The 26,805-nt window shown below is 40.0% G+C and overlaps 2 protein-coding genes across 3 annotated transcripts in view; one reads left to right on the top strand and one right to left on the bottom strand.

Moving 5' to 3' along the window:
* ABLIM1 (actin binding LIM protein 1) overlaps positions 1–1,913 on the bottom strand; it is a 403,495-nt gene extending 401,582 nt beyond the window's left edge. The window contains exon 1 of the mRNA XM_074382929.1: positions 1,576–1,913. The gene's annotated coding sequence lies outside the window, so the exon portion shown is untranslated. The remainder of the gene's footprint in view (positions 1–1,575) is intronic.
* Positions 1,914–2,047: 134 nt separating this feature from the next.
* Positions 2,048–26,805, top strand: part of FHIP2A (FHF complex subunit HOOK interacting protein 2A) — a 46,407-nt gene continuing 21,649 nt past the window's right edge. Inside the window, exons 1-6 of one of the 2 annotated variants that reach the window (XM_039465352.2) lie at positions 2,048–2,416; positions 10,608–10,686; positions 15,649–15,818; positions 18,222–18,326; positions 18,782–18,904; positions 26,393–26,686. In XM_039465352.2, the coding sequence (XP_039321286.1) occupies positions 2,372–2,416; positions 10,608–10,686; positions 15,649–15,818; positions 18,222–18,326; positions 18,782–18,904; positions 26,393–26,686 (816 nt within the window). In that variant the 5' untranslated portion in view covers positions 2,048–2,371. Of the gene's footprint in view, positions 2,417–10,606; positions 10,687–13,437; positions 13,529–15,648; positions 15,819–18,221; positions 18,327–18,781; positions 18,905–26,392; positions 26,687–26,805 lie in introns of those variants that run through there. The other variant, XM_074382943.1, reaches the window with a different exon arrangement.

A 26,805-nucleotide genomic window follows, 5' to 3' on the forward strand; every position in this document is an offset into this window, starting at 1 on the left:
AGTAAGACCTCCTCATACAATTAGTGGTTGTAAGGCATTATGGAAATACAAAATGCCATATAAATGCATAATTAGATCACAAAAATAATTATGGTTAATAACATGACTAACCATCTTAAACTGTGTGTGAATATAATAATAATAAGCCACATTACGTGCTCTTGGTTGAAGCAGACACGATTAGCCAGAATTTGGTAAGGGGCACGAAACAACAGAGGATGCCTCCAGCTTTCCAGGGTAGTACACAGAAAATTCAGGTCATATTCATCTGCCATGGAGCACCGCAAGGATATAAACCACAAAAACGGGGAGACAAGAAGCCCAGTTAAGAGCTCCTCCTTAATTCTTGATTTTTGGCCCTATTATTTTGCTAAATACCACTACCACAACTCAGAACAATTATAAGTGCCTGTGTATCTTGTACTAGGGACTGGGCACTGTTGAAGTATTTTACATATATTAATTTCCACAAAACCTCAGGAGGCAGGTACTGTTCTCCCATTTTTACACATAAGCACATTAAAACACAAAGAAGTTAAGTAACTTTCCACCGTGGGTGGCAGAGCTGGGACTTAGGCTACCCAGGCCCACAGCCTGGCCAGTTACCACCACTCCATATGGCAGCTACATTTTCTGCTTTTTTTCTGTCACAGAAATCAACTACAGATATATATACATATATATACATACACACATCTATATATCTATATATGAGTGTGTATAAGAGTATATGTATATATACATATATGTATGTGTACATATATACATATGTGTGTGAATATATGTATATATGTATATATATATATATATATATATATATTTATTTTATTTATTTTTTTTTTTTGAGACGGAGTTTCGCTCTTGTCACCAGGCTGCAGCACAATGGTGCAACATCCGCTCACTGCAACCTCCGCCTCCCGGGTTCAAGGATTCTCCTGTCTCAGCCTCCCAAGTAGCTGGGATTACAAGCATGCACCACAACGCCTGGCTAATTATTTATTTATTTATTTAGTATTTTTAGTAGAGATGGGGGTTTCACCACGTTGACCAGGCTGGTCTCGAACTCCTGGTCTCAAGTGATTTGCCCGCCTCGGCCTCCCAAAGTGCTGGGATTACAGGCTTGAGCCAACGCGCCTGGCCCAGGTCTCTATTTTCATCATTGGTTGTGCAAAACTCACTCCCCACCTCATCTTAATGATCCTTTTGGTAAAACGCCAACACCGGCATAAAACAAATTTCTTCAGGATACAAATATTTTCATAATTTGTATTAACTCAACTTAAACTTTACCAGCCTGAATTCTTCTTCAAGGCTTGACTAATACACTGTCGGGTGGTATTTTAAGCAGCCTCCACCCAAGTGCTTACCTTGTACCTCTATTTATCTGCCTTAGGAATTTAGTAGATTTCTTTTAGATTCTTTCCCTCATTAATGTTTTCAGGTATCATCTGATAACTGAATAGAAAATGCTGTACTGAATCACTACACCTATCAACCAAGTCACAAATACATTTATATATTATAAACATATACAAATACTAGAATGGGTTATTTAAACTGAGCCAACCGTCTTACCACGTGCTCATGGGGGACTTCCTGTTTTCATGTTGAATAATAATGTGTTTCACGGTTAGCAAAGCCATTTCACCTGCAGTCGTTGACTTGTGCTAATTCCGAGCATTTAAATCCATCGCCCGTGTTTGCTTAAGGAACGCTGTGTTCTCTTACGAGTCTTCCAAATCGGTCCTTACTACACGCACATACGGGCGGCTGCGTGTCCCGACAAAGTCAGCCTGTTAACTGCCACTGGAGAAACAGAGTCTTAAGAGCCCCTGAGCTGTAAAAACGTCAGAAAGCGGTGTCCCAGGCGCCCTCTCCCAGAGAAAGCCGGGAGAGGGCGGCGGCTGCCCCCCGGCCGCCTCCCGCCCCAGGCGAGGCCGAGGTCTCCGCGCGCCCCGCCCCGCCCCCGCGGCGTCTGGCCGCCTCGCCGCAGGGCAGGCCTGGCCGGGCCTCCCCGGGCCGCGGCGGCGCCCCCTGCCGGCCGCGGCGGGCAGAGCGGGCGGAAGGAACCCGAGCCGGGCTGCCACCGTGTCCCAAATAGAGCCGCCGCCGGAGCTTCCCGGGGCCTCGAGTCCGCGCCGAACGCCCTCCCCGCCGCCCGCCGCGTCCCGGCGCCCTCCGGAGCCGCCCGGCCGCCCGCGCACACCTGAAGCGGCAGGGCCGGGCCCTGTCTCGGTCCTCGGCTCGTCCTCCCCGCCCCGCACCGGCCTTCACTCTGGAGCGGCCCCGGCAGCCGCAGCAGGGGCGGCGGCGGCGGATCGAGGAGCTCTCCAGGTCGTCCCGGGAGAGGCTGCTGCAGTCCCGGGACAGGATGTTCTCCAAGTTCACCTCCATCCTGCAGCACGCCGTGGAGGCGGTAAGGCCGCGGGCTGCGGGCGCGCTGCAGGCCGTGGAGGGCGGCGGCCTACGCTCCCCGCCGCTCTCGGAGACAGCCGGGCGGCCTCGGCCCGGCCCTCGGCGGCCCTGGCCCCGGGTGGGGGGAGGCCCCAGGCGGGCGCTCCGGGTGGCCGCCGGCTCGTGGAGGCGCCCGGGGCCTCGGGCCTGGCTCTGCGCGGGCGCCCCCTCAGTCCCTGCCTTCCTCCGGGAGCCGGGGCGGGGGTGCCGGGGAGGACCCGGCCGCCTGGCCCTGCTCGGTGGTCTCCTCATTCCTCTGATGGGAGACGGGGGTTCGGGGAGCACCTGGCGGGGTCGCAGGGAGCTCCCCGGGCTCCCTTAACCGTTAACCTTCTCCGGAAAAAAAGTGGTCAGCGTTGAGCAAGACAAAAGAAAAGAGCAAGCCTCGCTTGGGCTTGGGATCTGTTTGGTTTTGGGGGGCAGGGGTGGGACAGGCGTGATCTCGCTGTGGGGCGACCCTGGCGAGGGAGCAGCCGACCAGCCCTCGGGTTGCCGGCTTTGGCCTTCTCGGGCCCAGAGGCCGAACTCAGCTGAACCTTATGGATTGATCTGAAATAGGGTTTGGAGGGTCCAATCGAGTTTGCTTTCGGCAGCTTCCAAGCTCAGGGACCAGAGACCATCTGCTTCCTTTCCTGTCTCATCCTCTTCCTGGACACTCTTCGCGATCCTGCAATTGTATTCTCCTTTGAGGGTTTTAGACACCAGCATAGAGAGACAGTATTCAAGTATCCTGATAGACTAATCAGCGAAAAGAAACTAAAAAGAAAATGCCTTGCTGCTGTTCTAGTAAGGGTGCTGATTGCTTTACTTTAGCTGTTTACTTTATTCTGGGAGAACTGCCCAAACTGAAAAATGCATTCCGTGCAGGAACAATTACTTTGCTCATTTTTAACGTGGCATTCTCTTCCTATGTTCATATTATGTGATAGGGCACTTTAAAATCTATACTTTAAAAAATTTCAGATACAACAGAATAATTTTTATGGGCAGGTAAATGTAAAATGGAGGTTTTGATTTCAGTAATGAAAACGAACTTTAGTACAATTGTTATTTAAGTGATACATGAGAAGTGTTAAAAAAAATTTAGCTCTAAGACAAGCTCTTGGGCAAACATCAAACAAAAAAACAAAAAACAGTGTTTCATGAATGTAGAGCATTATTACACAGAGGGAAGTGACAGTTGTAGACCTCAGGACAACTTTTAGTTTCTTCTTGCTGATGCACACACTCCAAAGCACTTTTGTTAAAATAATTTAACTGCAATTTATTAAAACATTTATGCCAAGAATTTATTTATTTATTTATTTTTGAGATCCAATCTCATTCTGTTGCCCAGGTTGGAGTGCACTCGTGTGATCTTGGCTCACTGCAACCTCTGCCTCCTGGGTTCAAGTGATTCTCCTGCCTCACCTTCTGTAGTAGCTGGGATTACAGGCACACACCACCGCACCCAGCAATTTTTTTTTTTTTTTTTTTTTTTTTAGTAGAGATGGGGTTTCACCATGTTGGCCAGGCTGGTCTTGAACTTCTGACTTCAAGTGATCCATCTGCCTTGGCCTCTCAGAGTGCTGGGATTATAGGCATGAGCCACCATACCGGGCCTGAATCATTTTATTTTTAACATTAAATGTATGAGATACTTGGGAACACTAAATGAGATACTTGGGAATCAAAATTTACTACATTACAGTCAGCCATCTTATCCGTAGGCTCTGCATCTGACACACCAAACTCAGGTAAAAAATATTCACGGGAGAAAAAATTCTACAGAGTTCCAAAAAGCAAAACTTGAATTTGTCACATTCCAGTACTACCTTGAATCCATGTGAATAAAGTGATGTGTAGGTATTGTATTAGGTATTATAAGCAATCTAGAGATGATTTAAAGTATACACGTATGCATAGGTTATATGCAAATACTATGCCATTTTATAAGAGGGACTTGAGCATCCTCAGATTTTAGGGGTGGAAAGAGAGGTCCTGGAACTAGTCCCCCATAGATTACATCCTTTACCCATCAAGCTGGTGTTTACAGAAATAAGTACTTACAAAAAGCAAGATGACTTTCCCGCTCTCCTAGTAAAGGCCCATTTTTATCCAGAGTTCTGTGTTTTCTTGTCCTCATTATCTTTTTATAATTGTATATATTAGCATCTGCCAAATTATCTGGCTCCTGCTCTGTAATATCCTTAGCCTACTTTGCTGAGGTTAGTTAGAAAAAGTTAACTTGTATTCGGCTGGTCCTGGAATTAATGCATTGCATATAGAAATGTAATGTTTTCATTTGCTCAGACCTAATGTTTTCATCCGTGGCACCACCCAATTTATCTTGATAGGAGGCTAAATCTCGTGAAAAATGTTTGATATACTGTACTAACCGTTTAGTCCCCCTTTTAACATTCTCTCTTGGTCATGAACTCATATGCAATGATGAATAAGCCATACTTGTGGTATTTGAAGAACTTTTTTTATTGCCCAAGATGAGTTTCCAGTTATTCAGTTCTGTTTATTAATTTGCTTGATATTTTCCTCTCTGAAGCAATCTTACCATTCCTCAGTTCATTTCATTAGCTCTTCTGTGTGTTCCTGTTCATTTGTACACCCAATTAGCATTTCCTGATGCAGTATTCCAATTAACATAATTATCAGGATTATACAGAGACAGAAAATACCTGGATACTGACATGGCCTTTTTTCATTATTTTGTTGGATGAGTCTGTGGAGCAATACTTTCTTAACCATTTTCGTATGATTACTTTCCAGGTTTCCTTACTCAGTTGGATGAGCCTTCAAATGGGTTTTTAATTTAACTATTTGTTTATTTTTCGAGACAGGGTCTCTGTCACCCCGGCTAGAGTACAGCGGTGGGTGTGATCATAGCTGACTGCAGCCTCCACCTCCAGGGCTCAAACGATTTTCCTGCCTCAGCCTCTCGAGTAGCTGGGACTATAGACCTGTGCCACCACACTCAATTTAAAAAAAAAAAAAAAAAAAAAAAATTGTAGACTCTGGGTCTACAATGTTGCCCAGATTGGTCTTACATTTTTGGGCTTGAGTGATCCTTCCACCTTCATCTCTTAAAGTGTTGGGATTATAGGAATGGAGCCATCATGCCTGGCCCAAATGGTTTTTTAACCTTGAATAGATGTATTCATGTAAATGAGGTTTAAACATAAGAGCTTTTCTTATTGTTTAATTAATGGTTTCTCCTCACTCCCTGGTAACTACTTACAAGATAAAAAATAAGGCTATTTTCCAAAATTAGCATTTGAAAATGTGTTATTAAGCTGATATAAGAGAAATTCTCACTTTTTTTTTTTTAGATGGAGTCTTATTCTGTCGCCCAGGCTGGAGTGCAGTAGCTTGATCTTGGCTCACTATAACCTCCACCTCCTGGGTTCAAGCAATTCTCTGCCTCAGCCTCCAGAGTAGCTAGGATTTTAAGCGCCCACCACCACGCCCGGCTAATTTTTGTATTTTTAGTAGTGACGGGGTTTCACCATGTTGGCCAGGCTGGTCTTGAACTTCTGACCTCATGATCCACTCACCTCAGCCTCCCAAAGTGCCGAGATTACAGGTGTGAGCCACTGAGCCTGGTCATTCACACCGTCTTGATCAAAAACAAGAACTGTAATGTAACTCCTGCCTCCCTTTTTAGAAATGACGGTCTTCTCTCAGTATAGAAATGATTGGCCAGTAAGAGGCTTATGAAATGAATCTGTTCACTTAGCCAGTTGCCACATGTCACAAGTCTGAATTCAGGCCTCTCTTGTAGTTAGTTCCAGGGTTAGAATGGATTGTTTTAACACAACTTCTTCAAAAGATAGATCAAACACTTTCCATTTAGTACCAGTTAGTATTTGTTGAGAGCCTAGTCCTCACTAGGGAATGTGCCAAGGGCATGGTCCTCTTAAATTCCAACCAGTTCCTCCTTAGGGGGCAGATTTCTTCCAGAGAAGATAAAGGTCAGTGTCAGGGAAGAGTTTTATCATTTTAACTAATTCCTTCAATGGAAGTCATCTTTCAGAATGTGAATGCAATGTCTTATTTTCAAATTGTAGTTAAGAGTTAGTGGCAATTGTTGAGACTAGTAATTCCTTAAAAATCTCCTGTACCCTGGAAATTCAAACCACAAATCAAATATATCTCATGTTTTCTTAGGCATATTCTTTTCCAACAAGTGATCTCTCTCTTCAGTCCTTCACTCATTCGGCATATGTCTTCTGAGTCACCAGAAAGCATGACACAATGTGAGGGAAACAAGGTGTACTTGCGTCCTTGGTCACAATGCTTACAGTCTCATATGGGAAACCAAACAAATATACATGTTATTATAGAATAAGGAATGCCTAAGAATGTGATCTAACCCATAGAGCCACAGAGAATCAGGTTCCATTCCTGCCTTTCTCCCTTCCCTCTACACTTGGACAAGTTGCTTGATTTGTATACATTTCCATTTCTTCATTATAAATGAAAATAATTAAACCTATTATAGAATTGTGGTGAAGATTAAAATGAGATAATGTACATGAAGTGCTTATTGCAGTGTCTGTCACATAGTAAGTGCTCTGTAAATGTCAACCATTATTGTCATTTGGATGATTGGTTTAGCCAGTGAACTCTATAGGAAAAGGGACCAAGCATTTAGGATTGGAGTTGTTAGAGAAGGCTTTCTGGGAGGAAGTGAGCAAAACTTTGGAGAGGCAGAAAAGATGGGGAAAGATCATTAGGAAAGTTGGGGGCAGAAAGAAGCATTTAAAAAAATCTGGGAGTGGAATGTTGATGATACATGAGACACAGTAAAAGCAGAGGTGGCTTTTAGAATATTAGTTTTCATCCAAATTATCCATCTAGATGGTTTTGTGTGGTGGGTATATTGGACACAGTCCAGCCTTCCAGTTAAAGGCAGTGTTTCCTTGGATAAGTCAGTTAACTGATTTTGAGTCTTTGGAGTTTGAGCAAAACAGGTTTATTGTGAGAGTATAAGACCATACAGTATGTGCAAAATTTGCTGTATTGCATCTGGCACGTAGCTACTCATTAAACGGCAGTAACTTCTGTGTTACTCATTTATGCACTTAAATATATATTATAAAATACTTAACTCTGTGTCATCCCTGAGTTGGAACCCAGACATTGAGTAATGAAAAAGATAACACAGTCCGAACCCTCATAGAGCTGACAATCTAGTGGAAGAGATGGATAATTAAACAATGACAAAAGTGGGATAGGGATAAAAGAGAGCAAGCCAGCCGATAAAGGGTATCAAGGTACATATGGGGACTCCACCCTCCCAGGAAGAGCCTGGCCAGGCTTTCTAGAGAAAGCAAAGTCTAGTTAAGGTTCATGTCACTTTGGGGTTGAGATAGTCATTGCATGAATTTTTAGAAATTTAATTCTCTGTGTTGTAAAAAGTTAAATTGGAATCTCTTGGTACTGATTCACACGTTTTTTTCTTAACTCAGAGCATAAACGTTTTTATGCAATGATAAAACAGGTAATTTGCATGTTAGAGTTAGTAATGAAAGCGGGACGTTTACTAGAAAGTTTTACATAAGGAAATTTATTCATGTTTGAACAAGATTGTTACTAATCTAAGTTATTAGCAATTTAGAACTGTTTAGCTTTCTACTTAAATAGGTTTCTTATTTAAATCTAACTCTTGGAGGGAGGTAACAAAGTAACTAACACCATCCTGCTTTGAATTTCACTGTAACCTACAACAAGGTCCTGCCTGACACAAATGCAGTGCTGTCTAGTGATGAGAATTACAGTTTCAATTCCCTTGAAATACAGTTAAATCCCACTTCTGAAATAATCTGGAAAAAGGATGCTATAATTCCTCATATACCCCAGAGATTGCCTTGGAAAAAATTAACACATCATAACATTAACACTTAAGGAGCTAGCTACAGTTCCTGAAACAACAAATTTCATTTGGGTTTGTCCCACTTGTGAATGTACTTAACTATATAAAGGTACAAGTCAGGTCCAAAAAAATTAGGAAAAGTTTTTATTTATTTTGAGAACATTCTAAAAACAAATAGGTGATTAAAACATTTTTTCAATCTAAAAATTTCAGAAAGATGATACTGTTTTCCCAAGGTAATGCTTTGATTCTTAATTTTCTTCCTAACTTTTTTCCCCTCAATCTCCCATAAGTATTTTTTCCCCCCATGTTCTCCTTGAAGCTAAAGTACTCCTGAAGGTTTTAACTCCTTTCTTGTGGTCTTTTTTATTTTTATTTTTATTTTTTAAATAAGGTGAATATTTTATTCTCTTAATCCAGTACTATTTACAGTGGAAGATATTGATGATTGGTGAAATATTTTTGGGTCTATTTTATTCCATAAATGCATTTCATCTTCTTGATTGAAACACTTAAGATGTTTATGACCAATATTTATAATCTGGACAATAGTTCAGAAATTGTTTTGGCCGGGTTGCCAGCTCTGAGGTGGAGGCTGAGGACACCAAGACATCAAAATGGTACCAGTAGAAGTGCAGGAGTGACATGACCTCTTGGAGGTCATCTGTTTAGATGAAGTATATGAAAATGGACTCTGGAGAAGTAAAGAAACAAAAGAATGGGTACTCCATGGCAGCCCCAAGAGCTACTAGTTGCCTGTTTTTCTAGTTATTTCTTGATCATATACTAAGCAAGGGATGGATTATTAATGAGTTTTCTGGGGAAAGGGGTGGGCCATTCTTGGCACTGAGGGTTCCTCCGCTTTTTAGGCTATCTTTTTGACATTGCCATGGCATTTGAAGGCTGTCCTGGCACTAGTGGGAGAGGTTTTTAGCATGCTAGTGCATTATAATTAGTGTATAATAAGCAGTAAGAACAGCCGAGGTCACTTTTGTGACATTCTTGGTTTTGGTGGGTTTTGGCTGGCTTCTTTACCTAATGCTGTTTATCAGCAGGGTCTTTACGACCTGTATCTTATGATATCAGACCTGTGACCTGCAGTCTCATCCTGTGACTAAGAATGCCTAATCTCGTGGGAATGCAGCCCAGCAAGTCTTAGCCTCATTTTACCCAGCTCCTGTGCAAGATGGAGTCGCTCTGGTTCAAAGGCCTCTGACAATACTGGGACTAGGGGAGCTCTCACTCTCTTTCACTCTTTAAGGAAAACAAATGCAGAGGTGTATGCAAATCTTTTTCTATCCATTTAACACACATTCGAAATACCAGTAGGTTTGCTGTAAGATGGCTGAGGGGATATAATTTTGTTCATAAAACTTCTGAAGAAAGTTTTAGAGCTAAAATGTAGAGCATTTTTGACTTTGTGGAATTTAAATTGCTGATATCTTGTTCATATAGTTATTTTGCTAAAAATATGCACTGCCTAATCCAAGCTTGAAAAGATTTACATCTGTATGTCATTGAATGCAGGGGACAGTTTTAATCTGATTACAAAGTTGACTTTGGTATATGTTTTAGTAGTGATAATGTGTAACTAATTACATAGCAGCTTTTTACTGTTTTGCATTTCAAAGTCCTAGGTACAAAGATCCCTGGCTATTAGTAATTTCATTTTACTGATATGTCAGTAACGGAATGTTGGTATGTTTTCATTTAACATACCTTTGAAACGTACTTTAAAAAATTTTTTTTTTGGAGACAGAGTCTTGTTCTGTCACTCAGGCTGGAGTGCAGTGGCATGATCTTGGCTCACTGCAACCTCCACCTCCCAGGTTTAAGCGATTTTCCTGCCTCAGCCTCCCCAGTAGCTGGGATTGCAGATGCCCAGATGGGGTTTCACCATCTTGGCCTGGCTGGTCTCGAGCTGTTGACCTCAAGTGATTTATCTACCTTGGCCTCCTAGAGGTTGGGGTTACAGGCATGAGCCACTGTGCCCAGCCTGAAACCTACTTTTAAACAAGTGTCAGGGGAGAAAAAAAAGTCCAGTACTGTAGTTTAATAATAATGTTGATAAATACGTTTTTCCTCTTTCTTGATAACTCATTTTTACATTCTTGGATTTGACTTATTTTGTTTCTCTTTGATATCTGACATATAAAAACAAAGTGCACCCTGTATTTTTATGCTACCTTTACATTATAATAAATAAATATAGATTTATAAGTTATGGGAAACTTTCAATGCCATTTTCTTAATTGTTGTGGTCTTTTTTTGTGTGTTTTTGTAGCTTGCACCTTCTCTTCCTTTACAAGAAGATTTTGTTTATCACTGGAAGGCAATTACCCATTACTACATAGAGACTTCAGGTAAGGATCAATGCTGATATTAACTGAAAATTTGTGAAAGTTAAACAGAAAATTTGTGAAATACTAAAAATTTTTTTTCTTTTTTTCTCCCATCCCACCATAAAATATTTTTTAAATAAGTCTTCAAAGTTATTTTATATTTAAGTTTATAGACAACCTTATATTTAATTTGTCTTTAAGCTTCAGTCACTCATTTATCTGTTGAGCACCTACTATTACGTGTAAGGCATTGTTGAGGCACGGGGATAGAACAGTCAGTCAAACAGACAACACTCCTGTCCTCACAGAGCTTACGTATTGATGGGAGGAGGCAGACAGCATATAGACAGATACGTATAGTGTGTCACATGAAAAGCGCCAAGTGAAAATGAAGCAGGCTAAAGGAGCACAGGGGTACATTTGGGTGATGGGAGTGGGCAGTTGGCTATTTTAGGTTAGAGAAAACCTCACTGCCCAAAATGACTTGTGAGCTGAAATCTAAAGGAGAAAGGAAGCGAGCCTACTGGATATCTAAGGGAAGAGTGTCTCGAGAATGAGACCTAACTCACCAACCCTCAGGCCAGAGCGTGTGGCATAGTTGGCATATTCCAGGAACTTTAAGGAAGCCAGTGTGGATAGAGCAAAGTGAAGGAGAAAGGTGGCAGGAGGTGAAAGAAGATAGAGGTGGGGGCTCAGGGGAAGGTTGTATATTTCCCCAGGGCCTCGTGAGCTATTGTAAGGGTTTTAGCTTTTACTGTAAGTGAGAAGCCTTTTGAGGGTTTTGAGTAGAGCTGGAACATAATCTGTTTGATTACTTTGACTTCTGTGAAAAAACTTAGATTGACAGGGATACGGGGTGAAGCTGGTAAAACAGGGTACTGTCACAGCGGTCTCAGCAAGAGACAATAGTGGCTTAGGCCAGGGTGGAGGTGCTAAGGAGATTACATTCTGGATACATTTTAAAGAAAGATTTGTTGATGGTTTGGATATTGGGGATAAGGGAGTAAGAGTCAAAGATGTAACTCCAAAGTTTTGGTTTTAAGAACCTGGAAAACTAGAGCTGCACTAACTGAGAATGGGGAGACTGCAGAAGGAGCAGGTTTGTGAGCACATTTTGAACATGCTGAGTGTGAGATGCCTATTATACATCCACTTGGATATGTCAGATAGACAACTGGCAACAGGAATGTGGACTGTAGAGGTTTAAACTAGAGACATGAAACTGAAAGTTATTAACATGTAAGTAGGGTTTAAAGCCCTGTGACTGGATGAGATTATCTAAGGAGTAAGGACAGATGGAGGAGAGAAGGTGTCCAAAACAGAACTCTTGGGCCCAGTGTGTAGAGGTTGGGAAGATGAGGACAGTTGTAAAGGAAACTGCTTTTGCCAGTAAGGAAGATGACAGCCAATAGTGAATGGTGTCCTTAGAAGCCTAGAAGAGGAGAGAAGGATTAATTGTGTCAAATGATGCTGATGTCAGGTTAATGAAGACTAAGAATGGATCACTGGATTTAGCTACAGGAAGCACATTAGTGTTCTTGATAAGAGCCATTTTAATGTCAGGGAGGAGAAAGAAAGCCTGATTGGAGTAAGATTAAGAAAAAATGGGTGGAACTGGCTGGGCACAGTGGCTCACACCTGTAATCCCAGCACTTTGGGAGGCCGAGGTGGGCAGATTGCTTGAGGCCGGGAGTTCAAGACCAGCGTGGGCAACACAGTGACACCCAAGTTTCAAAAAATATATAAAAATTAGCTGGGCGTGGTGATGAACACCTTTAATGCCAGCTACTCGGGAGGCTGAGGCAGGAGAATTGCTTGAACCGAGGAGGTGGAAGTTGCAGTGAGTGGAGATGGCACTACTGCAATCCAGCCTGGGTGACAGAGGAAGACTCTGGCTCAAAAAAAAGAGAAAATGGATGGAAAAGATATAGACGATGTGTATATACTGCTCTCATGAGGCGTATTAGTGTAAAGGGGCTGAGAGGAAGATATGGTGGCAGGAGAGGGTTTTTAAATTTTTTAAGATATAAGATATTGCAGTTTTATTTGATGGGAGCAATCTAGTAGAGAAAAAGGCAGCCAAAAGAGTAAAATGAGAGCATTTCTTTGTTTTTTGAGATGGAGTCTTTTCAGATTCCATCTTGGCTTACTGCAACCTTCTGCTTCCCAGGTTGAAGTGATTCTTGTACCTCAACCTCCCAAGTAGCTGGGATTACAGGTGCCTCCGCCCACCCAACGCCTGAATAATTTTTGTATTTTTGTAGAGATGGGGTTTCACCATGTTGGCCAGACTGGTCTCGAACTCCTGACCTCAGGTGATCCACCCACCTTGCTTCCCAGAGTTCTGGGATTACAGATGTGAGCCAGATGAGATCATTTCTGCACAATATCCTTAAGTAGGCAAGGGAGGAAGGCATCTTCTGTAAAAGTAGCTGCATGGCCTTAATTAAGTGTGAGTACAGTTCATCCAACAAAATAAGGTAGAAAGCAGAACAAGGATATAAACGCAGGAAACGGGTAGATACGGTGTACAGAGTCTTTGGAAGTTATCTTCTGGTTACATCTGTTTTTCTCAGCAAATAGGAAGGATGGAAAGCGAATATGGGGAATGGTAATAGATTAGGTCAAGGGTTAGCAAACTATTCCACGAAAGGCCAGGTAGGCTTTGTGGACCATGCAGACTGTTGCAGTTCTTCAGCTCTGCTATTAAACACTGAGCTTTCCTTTTTTCCAATGCATTTTTATGTTTTATGTACAAAAATTGATGGCAAGGCTGGATTTGGCCCATGGACCAAAATTTGGCTACATAATGAAATAGGAACATTGCTGCTTAGCACTACAGGATCCCCTGAAGAGAATATAGGTAAGCACTGGTGGGTATGCAGATTAAACACATGTCATTTAACAAAGAGGAAACACAAAAAAATAAGAATAGTTCACTTGGCAAGCTGACAGGATTATAGGTGATTTGTTAAAAGAAAAAATCCATTATATTTGTGTAGTAAGTAAAAATCAGACAAAAATATATATTTAATTTCTAACTTCATTTAGATGTTTAGCCAGCAGATATGCAGAAATGTTTCTTGATAGGAGCTGCCTTTTCAAAAGGCTGCTCTTAGTCCTTATAGTTGTTTTTTCCTGCTTCCATGGCTTTGAGGAAATGAATAAGTTCTTGCTGTAAAAGATTTTTTCAATCTAGTAGCAGAAATAAATATGTACATTGCAATAAAATATGGAGCAAATAACAACATTTCAGGTGGAAAAAAATAGCACATCCAAAGACGCAATGCCATTTATAGTTCAGGAATGATGAGAATAGATGGCAGAAACTGGATCTTTTTTATAGGGAGCTATGATCTTAATCCTGTCAAGTCAAATTTACAGTTAATTTATTTCTCAGTTTAAAAAGTCTTTTTGGTTATTATTATTATTGTTTTTTGCCACAAATGTAATCAAACCATCCTTGACCATTCATTCTTTCCTGGAGTGTTTGTATATATAAAGGCTATGATTATGGGGAAAACACATTTTTAAAAAGTAAATTACAAGAAAATTTATAAATTGTCTTTTACTAACGCTAGGCTACTCATTTTAGAATCTGAAATGAAACATGACATTTCTTCAATTCTTACTCTGTAGTAAGGACTGGGATTTATCATTTCATTGAAATCATATAACAGTACTCACTAGTGTTTATTAGTTCCATTGGATAGATTCTGGTGACTGATGTTTACACAGTTTGCGCCAGTTCGTCCAGCTGAATGTGACAGAGCCAAGATTTGTATCCAAGTTGTCTGACTCCAGGCCCCATGCGTTTAACAACTATCGAACTTGATACCTGTGTCCTCCTGAAAACAGGGGTGACCGTTCTTTATCCATTGTTTTCTCCGTAGCTTAGTGTTATGGTTTTCTCTCTGTGTTTGCGTATATACAGACAAAGCAACATATCAGTACGTAGCATACCAGAATTGTGTTGTTCAAACTATAGAAGTATAAAGTAAATGAAAAATAGAGACATAAATAAGAATTTGGCATTTCCTAATATATTTTGCATTTAAATGTTCTATAAAACTTTACATTTTTAAGAGTAATTTAACCTTTGTATAATAAGGATAGGTTGATAAAATCATGTGATGTTTGAGACTGTGATGTTTTAAAAGTAACATTAAATTTTAATTTTATTATAATAAATTAATAATATTTAATAAAATTTCTCCTGAGAAGCAGCTTTGAAAAACAGATTTTGGAAATAGCTATCAGTTAATGAGCGATGTTAGTAATTTTAATAGAGGCTTTTCCTTTTGGCTTCTCATATTTTAATAGATGAAAATGAACTAGGGGCATTACATGACAGGCTTCCCAATCCTATGAAGTTACGTAGTAGCAACCAAAAACAGAATCTGTCCTTTTCATATATCCTGGGTTATTTGCCTTAATGTTCAAGGCCAACCAATTTCTATTTAAAGAGACTTAAAATTCAGATCTTCTGAACTGGCTAAGTGAAAAAAATATTTTAGTTACAAGTATACATAGAACATTTTGTGCAACCTCCGCCTCCTGGGTTCAAGCGATTCCCCTGCTTCAGCCATCTAAGTAGCTGAAATTACAGGTGCCCACCACCGTGCCCAGCTAATGTTTTTGTGTTTTTAGTAGAGACGGGTTTCACCATGTTGGCCAGGCTGGTCTTGGACTCCTGACCTCAGGTGATCCACCTGCCTCAGCCTCCCAAAGTATTGGGTTACAGGCGTGAGCCACCTTGCCTGGCCATATTTCAGAATATTGATTTAGTTTTTGGGTAAGAATATGACAAAATGCATCATCTAAATTCTAGCAAAGATAATCATACTATATAAACTTCCCTTAAGTGTATAGTTCAGATTTTTCTCAGTTTGAATAGGAAAAGGGAAATACAGAGAGTATTTTAGGTGCAAATATTGCAGTTTAAAAATGTTTAACTATTTAATGGATTTTTTTATTGTTTAGATGATAAAGCCCCAGTGACGGATACAAATATTCCATCGCATCTGGAACAGATGTTAGATATACTGGTTCAAGAAGAAAATGAACGGGAATCTGGAGAGACGGGGCCATGTATGGAATACTTGCTCCATCACAAGATCTTGGAAACATTATACACCTTAGGAAAAGCTGATGTAAGTTCCTAATTGACACCATGTTCTTGGGCATGTAGTACATGCATTAATGTCTTACAAATACAGAAGCTGCCAAATACTTAATTATAAAGGTGTGTATTGAACATGGCAGGATTAAAATTAAGATCATGGAAAAAAGAAAATTGTGTGGCCTATACAAATATGTCCATAGAGATAGCAAAGATTCCAAACTCTCTAAACAACAACTAGTACTTGGCTGGGCAAGGTATAGGGCTGGGTGTGGTGGCTCACGCCGGTAATCCCAGCACTTTGGGAGGCTGAGGTAGGCGGATCACAAGGTCAGGAGTTCAAGACCAGCCTGGCCAACATGGTGAAACCCCATCTCTACTAAAAATACAAAAAATACCTAGGTGTGGTGGTGGGTGCCTGTAATCCCAGCTACTCAGGAGGCTGAGGCAGGAGAATCATTTGATCCCAGGAGGCGGAGGTTGCAGTGAGCCAAGATTGTGCCATTGCACTTGAGCCTAGGTAACAAGAGCAAGACTCCATCTCAAAAAAAAAAGAGTAAATTCCAATATAAACATTTATGAAAATAAACTCAAGTACATGTGCTCAGAATAAAAAAAGAGAAGGAAATTAGTTAAAATAGAATTGAAAAATAGGAATTATTTGTCATAGTCCTGGAAGTAAATGTCACTGATTATTTTGACACTAAACTATTGAGCCAGTTTATATTTTTTAGGCCTGATGAATATTGAAAAATCTTTACAAAGCTGAAATTATATCAATAATATTTTATATTGCAAAACCTTCAAATTGCTTATAGAGACAAGTTTTCCAGCCATGTGGCCAAGTGCAGGAACAGAAGAGCCTTGGGTTCACATTAGGAGGCCGGGCTTCCAGTCCTGACTTCATTATTTGCACACTGTGACCATCACAAGTCTCTTTGGTTAATCTTCCTCTTCTGTAAAATCCAAGATGTGATTGCTAAGGGGCCTCCCTAGCCCTGGAAGTCTATAGTTCTGTTCTGTGAGTTTCTATATGTGAAAAAAATCAGACTGAAACAAAAGATACCTATAGACGTATTTTCATGGCAAAGAGAGTTATGAATAGCAGCGTTCAAGATGATTTCCTTTTGTCTGTCTATAATACTCCAATTTACTTTTAAGTTAAATTCACTGAATTTATGTTGTCTAGGCAACACACCTGCTCCCTAATCTTCTGAAACTCATTCTCCTCCTCCTTATTCCTGTCCTTTGGAGAGAAGGGTTTTTAATAGTAAATTGATGAATTGATTTTTGAGCAAAAGTTAGTAATTGTAGTTCTAGTAAATTTATTTTAATACAGGTGATTGTAAATATTATTTAGTGACTTATCTAAATAATGTAAAGTATTTGCTAGCTTAAAAATATTATTGTGCATAAGATTATAGTTTACACTTCCAGGTAGCATGTCTATGATAATGCTTTGGGAATACTTATTTTGTGACTGTATTTGAAATCTGAAGCAATGTAAGCAGCTTAATTAAGGAGCCTAATCTTGTTAATTCATACTCTCTTAATCTGCAACGTGAGTGATCACTGGGGTTTACCTGCTTTTCAGCAAATACTTAATACAACTGGCATGTTATAAAAACTAATTTATTAAACATTCTTGCCTATTATAATCATAATATAAATAACGTGGTTTTTTTGTTGACTCTTGAACAACGTGGGTTTGAACTGTGTAGGTCCACATATAGGCAGATTTTTTCAACCAAACATGGATGAAAAGTACAGTATTTCCAGGATGCAAAACCTGCCTATGCAGAGGGCTGAATTTTCACATATATAGGTTCCACAGGGCTGACTACAGGAATTGAGTAAGTACAGATTTGGGTATAACCATGCATACTTAGGAACGGCTCTAATTTAAAATGATGTTAGAATAAAATCAGAACGGTTTACACCATAGGTTTCCTTTTATTTACATGTGTGTTAGGAGGCTTTATTTACTCCTATATATATATATATATATATATGATGGAAAGTTGTTGATGACCTGTCCGTCATTAGCGTAAGTAACACAATTTGCCTTTGTTCTGGCAGGAAGTTAACTATTATAGTTTCAAGTTACCCCAGCATTTCGAATATAAACAGGTTGACATTGCCTGCACCAAACTCTAATCTCAACAACATATTGTCACCATGCTGTTTGTAACTGCATGAGCCTATGGTCTCATATGCTCTATTATGGTCTCAGATGTATAATTTTATTTCTAGAATACTCATCATTAATATTTGAAAATTTTATTATGAACAGTTATTAACTGGCCAGTTGCATTGTCTTTTCAAGGTAGAATACATTCATATACATTGTCTCTCTGATTTTTGAAGCTCTTCAGTAAATGTGTTTGCATTGTCTGTTCTTTTCCTTTTGTCTTTCCTTTTTTCCTATACCCAGTGTCCTCCAGGAATGAAACAGCAGGTTTTGGTTTTCTATACGAAACTCCTGGGAAGAATCCGGCAGCCACTACTTCCACACATTAACGTGCACAGGCCAGTGCAGGTATTTGCTTCCTTTACAAAAAATTATTTGGTTTGATTTATTTTAATGTTGAAATTTTCTAAGAGTAAAAGTAATGAAATTATTCTAAAAGTAACATGCAAATTAGCAAATACTCAAGCTTTCTTTATGCATCACACAGCATTAAGTATACTTAATGTCTTTCTTTTTCTCTTTTAAAATTTTATACATGAATTTTCCCTTTATTTTACCTCCATGATGTCTAAAGGAGAATTTATTATATAACTTATTAATTATTTACAGCAATGAACTTGAAAAACTTACTAGTAAGTTTATTTTGATATAGATAATCATAAATATTACTAGTGTTTTGATTAGTGCAGGGTATTTGCATTATATGAAAATTTTAAATATCCTTAAGGTAAACGGATGGTTATTTTACAAATTCATCAAAAGTAACCTAAGTTTAAAAAGTTAAAAAAAGTTTTTTTTCACAGAAATTAATTCGACTCTGTGGTGAAGTCCTTGCAACACCAACAGAAAATGAAGAGATTCAGTTTCTTTGTATCGTGTGTGCAAAGCTGAAACAGGATCCCTACCTGGTTAACTTTTTTCTAGAGGTATGATACACTTCTTGCCAACCTTCAAATTATAATTACATTAAGATCATTATGAAAATTGAATTCTATGAATAATATTAGAAGGAGTTATGTTTTGCAGGTTATTAGCTTGTTTTACTTCTCAGAATTATTTTTCGTTTAAGATCACTATTTTATTCTCCTGGGAAAAAACCATTTCAAAGAATGCAGTTGAGCCAGATATATGAGATGGTACACGGACTGGACAGATACAATGTTATAGCTTGAAAGAGGGCAGCTTGAAGAGTGAATCAGAGATAGACAAGTCACAGAAATTGATACGCTATCATATTTTCCATCAAGTTTGCCCTAGTATGTAGCATGGGAAATCTGGCCTGGGATAAGGATGTCATGTGCAGATTTGGACAAGTTGGAAAAAAGCACAAGCTATGTCTCCAACCTCCTACCAGTTGGGATTGCTGTAGTATTTTGTATTGTTTTGATGGCCATGATCACTGAATCAGAGTTTACTTAAATCAAATGGTATTTTGGATTTTACTTCCAGATTTAAAGTAAAAAATATATTTTTGTACTTTTTGCATTCATTTGCTTCTTTTTTTCAGCAATGAAGTCATTCTGCAATATTTTAGAAAAAATGGGCCGGGCGTGGTGGCTCACACCTGTAATCCCAGCACTTTGGAAGGCTGAGGCGGGCAGATCACAAGGTCAGGAGTTTAAGACTAGCCTGGCCAACATGTTGAAAACCCCGCCTCCACTAAAAGTACAAAAATTAGCCTGGCATGGTGGTGGGCACCTGCAGTTCCAGCTACTCAGGAGGCTGAGACAGGAGAATTACTTGAACCTGGGAGGCAGCAGTTGCAATGAGCTGAGATCACGCCACTGCACTCCCGTCTGAGTGACAGAGTGAGACTCTGTCTCAAAAAAAAAAAAAAAAGAAAAAATGATTATGTTGTTTTTGTCTTTTTATCTTTCTGTTTGTAATTGTTTGTAATTTATTTCTATTTTTATTTTTTTGAGACAGGGTCTTGCTTTGTAGCCCAGGCTGGAGTATGAGGATGTGACCATGGCTCACTGCAGCCTTGACCCTCCCTGGTTCAGCGATCCTCCCACCTCAGCAGGTTGCCAGGTAGCTGGGACTACAGGTGTGCACCACCATACCTGGCTAATATAAAAATTTTTTTTGTAGAGATGGGGTTTCCCTGTGTTGCTCAGGCTGGTCTTGAACTCCTGAGCTCAAACAATCCTCCTACCTCAGCCTCCCAAAGTGCTGGGATTATAGGCATGAGCCACCACACCTGGCCTTCTTTTTGGTTTTTTAAAAAATATTTTTCTGGCTAGGCACAATGGCTCACACCTGTAATCCCAGCACTTTATGAGGCTGAGGCAGGTGGATCAGTTGAGGTCAGGAGTTTGAGATCAGCCTGATCAACGTGGTAAAACTCTGTTTCTACCAAAAATACAAACCTCAGCTAGGCGTGGTAGTGCACGCCTGTAATCATAGTTATTTGAAAGGCTGAGTCAGGAAAATCACTTGAACCTGGGAGGCAGAGATTGCAGTGAGCCAAGATTGCAGCACTGCACTTCAGCCTGTGCAACAGAGTGAGACTCCATCTCAAAAAAATAAAAAATACATAATACATAAATCAGGCGTTCCCAACCTTTTTACACAGGGGGCCAGTTCACTGTCCTTCAGACCGTTGGAGGGCCACCACATACTGTGCTCCTCTCACTGACCACCAATGAAAGAGGTGCCCCTTCCTAAAGTGCAGTGGGGGGCCGGATAAATGGCCTCAGGGGGCCGCATGCAGCCCGCGGGCCATAGTTTGGGGACACCTGACATAAATGTTTCTTCCTTTTTCTTTCTTTCTTTTTTTTTTCGCTTTAAGATATAAGTTACATACAATAGAATTCACTCTTTGGTCCACATTCTATGAGCTTGATGAACACAGTTGTGTGACCACTACCACAATGAAGATGTGCAACAGCTGCGTCACACTAACCCTCGACCCTTTGTAGTCATCTCTTCTCCACCCACCCTCTAGCAGTCGCTGATCTATTTTCTGTCCCAATAGTTTCCTGTTTCCCAAAAAGTCACAGCAATGTAATTAGCCTTTTGATTCTGGCTTTTTAAAGTTAGCTTATTGCATTCGAGATTCATCCATGATTTTGTTCCTTTATGTTGTTGAATGGTATACCATTGTATGGATGTACCACAGTTGTTTATCCATACGCCAGTGAGGGACTTTTGGGTTATTTCTAATTTTTTATCATTGAGAATAAAACCACTGAGGACATCACACACAGATTTTTGCGTGGATTTAGGTTTTCATTTCACTTGGATAAATAGGTAGGGTAGGATCCCTGGACCATATGGTAAGTGTACATTTATTTTCATAAGGAACTGCCAAACTGTCTCCCAAGTAGCTTTGCCATTTTGCATCCCGTCAGTACTGTACGTGAGCTCCTGGTGTTCCACGGCGTCATCAGCACTAGATGTTGTTAGGTCTTTGTTTTGTTATTTTTAAATGTTAGCCACTCTTATATGGGTTTTGTTTTCTATTTTACATTACTAAGCAATTTAGGATTCTATTCTGGACTCTTTTTTTCTTTTTTTGAGACGGAGTTTCGTTCTTGTTACCCAGGCTGGAGTGCAATAGCGCCATCTCGGCTCACCGCAACCTCCGCTTCCTGGGTTCAGGCAATTCTCCTGCCTCAGCTTCCTGAGTAGCTGGGATTACAGGCACGAGCCATCATGCCCAGCTAATTTTTTGTTTTTTTTTTTGTTTTTTTTTTTTTGAGACGGAGTTTCACTCTTGTTACCCAGGCTGGAGTGCAATGGCGCGATCTCGGCTCACCGCAACCTCCGCCTCCTGGGTTCAGGCAATTCTCCTGCCTCAGTCTCCTGAGTAGCTGGGATTACAGGCACGCGCCACCATGCCCAGCTGATTTTTTGTATTTTTAGTAGAGACGAGGTTTCACCACGTTGACCAGGGTGGTCTCGATCTCTTGACCTCATGATCCACCCGCCTCGGCCTCCCAAAGTGCTGGGATTACAGGCGTGAGCCACCGCGCCCGGCCAATTTTTTGTATTTTTAGTAGAGACGGGGTTTCACCATGTTGACTAGGATGGTCTCGATCTCTCGACCTCGTGATCCACCCGCCTCGGCCTCCCAAAGTGCTGGGATGACAGGCTTGAGCCACCGCGCCCGGCTAGGATTCTATTCTGGACTCTTAACTGGAGTTAGGTAAGCAGCTAAGCTGCAAGATTTCATGAATTTAAATTCGAAGTTGTGTTAAGGACAATGAGTGCCCTTAACAGTCGTCATGTGTATCATGCGTTTCTTGTCATGTGCATTATATTTTATATCATCTTTTGCATATTTGCTTCAAAATAGCTAGAACAGTCTTATGATTTTTGATTTCTGAAGGTTTATAATGGTATTAGAGTTTTTGAGGTTATTGTGTACTTAAGAGAAATAGTTTGGCTGTGAGATTTTACTTCTCAAAGTTCAGTTTTGCTAAAGTTTTCTTAAACTTAGTGTACTTAGTTGAAGGCATAGTTGTTTTTTTTCCCCCCAGACTTAAGCCTGGAGAATTTATTTCTCAAAAATCTCTGAAACTTGTTTTCTAAGTGCCTAGCATGGATCAGTAGCAGACAAAATATGTAGGCTTACATATGTTCATGGTGAGGTACATGGTATGTACCTGTCTTTAGAAAAGCATTTACATTTAAACCTCACTGCAAAGAACACCACTCAGAAATTAGTGACACATCTGCTTTGTGCAGTGTTTTTATAACATATTTCTCCAAAGCCTGAGGTAGTAGGTGTCTGCATTTTTTTAATGAATAGGACTATTCGTATGTGTTTAGTGTCAGTTATTAGAGCCCCCCTCCCCCCAGTACTGGTTATTTAAGCGCATTTTATTTTTTCCTGCTAGTCAGTACGCTCCTTGAGGACAAGGATTCTGTCTCATTAATGTTGGGTCCCCACAGCTTCTTTAGAATCTAGCACAATGCATAGTAACCGCTTAGTTAACACTTACTAAATGAATGAATCTTTAGGGAGTTGTAGGATTTTGGTTTTGTTTTTGCTTTTTTTGAGACAGTCTGACAGGTGGTAGTGAGTGGCACAATCTCAGCTCACCGCAACCTCTGCCTCCCAGGTTCAAGCGATTCTCATGCTTCACTCTCCCAGGTAGCTGGAATTACAGGTGTGTGCCACCACGCCCGGCTAATTTTTGTATTTTTAATAGAGATGGGGTTTCACTGTGTTGGCCAGGCTGATCTCAAATTCCCGACCTCAGGTGATCTGCACACCTGAGCCTCCAAAAGTGCTGGGATTATAGGCATGAGCCATCGTGACCAGCTAGAAATGCAGTTTTATTACTTATAAGTATAAATAAGAACAAAAGTGCTTTGCAGTTCTCAAGAATGTATTCCCTGCAATGTCATCTCTCTGTTCATTAATATCAGCCAATATTTGCATCTACTATGGGTTAAATATATATGATAGATGACTTAGAAACAGTCTTTGCCCTAAAGGGGTTTATAATCTGGTGAAGACAGTAGATGAATGCTCAGATACTGTAATCTAAAGTAGAGTAAAGTGAGAATCAAAGGAAAGATACAAAGTAAGTTCCTTAAGTGCTTATAGGATGGAGAGATACATCAGCTCTAGGTCATCAGGACCTCTTCCTGGAAGAGGTCTTCTTTGACATGAGGCCAAGCACGGTGACTCACACCTATAATCCTAGCACTTTGGGAGGCTGAGGCAAGCAGATTGCTTCAGCTCAGGAGTTGGAAACCAGCCTGAGCAACATAGCAAGACCTTGTCTCTATAAAAAATAAAAATAAAAAAAAGAAATTAGCCTTGACAGATGTTTAGAGTGGGTGAACATAAGGAATGAAGATATAAAAGTTTTTGGTGTGTTCAGGAAACAGTATAATTAGGATGTGTGGCAAGCAGTACCTGAATAGATAGAGACTAAGTATTGTCAAAGGCATTGAATGGCAGGATGAAGAGTTTATTTTTACTTGTAGGTACTGGGAAGCCATTAACTGTTTTTGAGCAGGGATGTTATTATGTGATGGTGTCTGTGCCTTAAGTTAAATTGGCAGCACCATTTTATACAGCAGATTATTTGGGAAGAGAGATAAAAGCAGGGAAACTAATTTGGAAACTGATGGAATAAGCCAGGCAAGAAGTAACAAGGACTATAACCAAGTTGGAAGCAGTGTGTTGGAATGAAATGGGTATGTTCAGACTAGAGTTAGGCTCTATATGGTCTTGTAACTGCTCAGATGCAGAAGCTGGGAAAGGATGATTTGAATGCTCAAATTTCTGAATCAATAAGTCTGCTGCTAGTGGAAAGACAGGGACTCCAAGGGAGCTTATTTTGCGGGGAAGATGGTAATTTTGGTTCCTGATGCTTTGAGTCATCATGATTTCCTGATGGAGATGATTAGCAGATATTCGGTATTGCAAATCTCTGATTTGGGAGGGAAGTTTAAGTTTAAGAGATTTAGGAGTTATATGTGTAGCTATGTTGTGGGTACTGATGAGATCCCTAGAACAGAAGAGGAACAATTTTAGTAGGAACCAATGTGTTAAAGCCACAGTTTCTCATCCACTAGGGAATTTTTCTAAAATGCACACTCCTTAGCTCCACCTCCAGATATTCTCATTCAGCAGGTCTGGATGGGACTCAGGAATCTGCATTTTTATTAAGCCCTGCAGAAGACCAGGATACCAACAATCTTAAGTCATACTTTGAGAAACATTGATTTTTTTTTTCTTACTTTCTTTCTTTCTTTTTTTTATTAACACCTTTTGTATCTGGAAAGAGAAACATCAATTTGAGGAAGGAGTGCTATACTAGCATTCTTCCTCTTGCTGTCCTTATTTGAGATACCTTTCCCGACAATATTGCTAGTATTTTAAATGGAATGAAATGTTTTACTTTCATAAAGACTATCATATCCCATTGGTGTTTTTTTGTTTGTTTGTTTGTTTGTTTTTTTGAGGTGGAATCTTGCTCTTTTGCCCAGGCTGGAGTACAGTGGCATGATCCTGGCTCACTGCAATCTCCGCCTCCCAGGTTCAAGCAGTTTTCCTGCCTTAGCCTCCCTAGTAGCTGGCATTGCCACCACTACCAGCTATTTTTTGTATTTTTAGTAGAAACAGGGTTTGCCATGTTGGCCAAGCTCGTCTCAAACTTCTGACCACAAGTGATCTGTCTGCCTCAGCCTCCCAAAGTGATGGAATTACAGGCACGAGCCACCGCACCTGGCCAATATGCCACTGATTTTGTTGGAAATTAGCAAATTGTTTGGAGTATTCATTGAGTTCCATAGAGTTGTTTTCTTTTAATATATGTTTTGGAACTCAATTTCTCAAGAAAATTGGTCTAACCTATACTTCTAACAGCAATAAAAGTGATTTATATTTAGTATAATATAACTTTGGAAGTAGAACCTTGAATTCATTCTGCCTTTAATACGTTGCTATGATGATAGGGCCTGTGGAGAAGTTAGTTTATGATTAATTTTAACCTATGTGTGTAATTTCATTTCAGCTCTTCTGTTCGGATAGTTTTGCCTTGAAGCTAATGATTTGCTAATATGCTTCAGTTTAAGTTCTTTTTGTGTTTGAGTGTGTGGACTGGGGGAGAGAGCACCAGCATTTCAAGCAAATCTTATTTCTATCCTAAAGACATTGGTAAAAAATGTCTTCTGAGTAGTTTCTTATGTTTTTTTTTTTTTTTTTTTTTTTTTTAATTTTTGAGACGTGGTCTTGCTCTGTACCTAGGCTGGAGTGCAGTGGCGTGATCACAAGTCACTGTGATCACTGTGTTGCCCAGTCTAGTCTCAAATTCCTGGGCTCAAGTGATCCTTCTGCCTCGGCCTCCTGAAGTGCTGATATTACTGGCATGGGCTGCTGTGCCCAGCTTCTTGTGTTCTTATAGAGTAGAGGTTTAAGGAAAAACTTAGAAAAGATTCTTATATATTTGAGAGAATTCGGGGGCTTTTGCAGAAACCTTCAGTTTAATGCTGATAATTTTGAACTTTAAAATATTTTTAAGTTTGTACTTCCCTCCCTGCAAACTACCCCGGCCCCACCCTGTGATCTTATAAGAATTAACATTGAGGCTGTAGTTACAGTAGTCCAGTGATGAGAAAAAAATTAACTGCAGTTGAAACCTCCTGAAACTTTGTTCCTCACTAATATTAGTTGTTTTAAGCAGTAGTCAGATTATTGCTAATACTGTTCATTGCTTATGGTCCATGTAAACATTTTGTAGTTAGTATGAGGAGTGTGATCAACTCCTATGCAATGGTAAAATCATTCTAAAACACAGTTGTTGAAAGTCAGAATATTTTCATATGACATAACATTTATTGCTACTTTGGTCAGGCATGTGGAATGTTACACAAAAATCCATTAAAATGTTATTTTCGGCTTAAAAAGTTCTTGCTGTGAATCTTATAAAACATTTATTCCTTTTCAGAATAAGTTGAAATCACTGGCTTCCAAAGGAGTACCAAATGTAATTTCGCAAGATACGTTAAAAGGTCAGGATTCCTTGTCAACAGATACAGGGCAGTCCTATCAGCCAGAGGAACTATCTGGTGCTGCTGGAGTGGAGCAAACAGAATCGGAAGACGAGCCTCCTCCTCAGATGGATGAGCTGTCCACGAGCTTGGATAACCTCAGTGTCAGTTCACTGCCAGAGGCCTCAGTTGTTCGTCCAAACCAGGATTACAATTTAGTGAATTCTTTGTTAAATCTTACTAGAAGTCCTGTGAGTTGTGATTTTCACTTTTTTCCCCCAACATGATTTCAATAATGTGCATGTATTTTTTTAATCTTTATTTTTATTTATTTATTTATTTGAGGCAGTCTTGCTCTGTGTCCAGGCTG

This window comes from Saimiri boliviensis, chromosome 12 (genome assembly GCF_048565385.1).
Source record: "Saimiri boliviensis isolate mSaiBol1 chromosome 12, mSaiBol1.pri, whole genome shotgun sequence".
In the NCBI taxonomy this organism is placed as follows: domain Eukaryota; kingdom Metazoa; phylum Chordata; class Mammalia; order Primates; family Cebidae; genus Saimiri; species Saimiri boliviensis.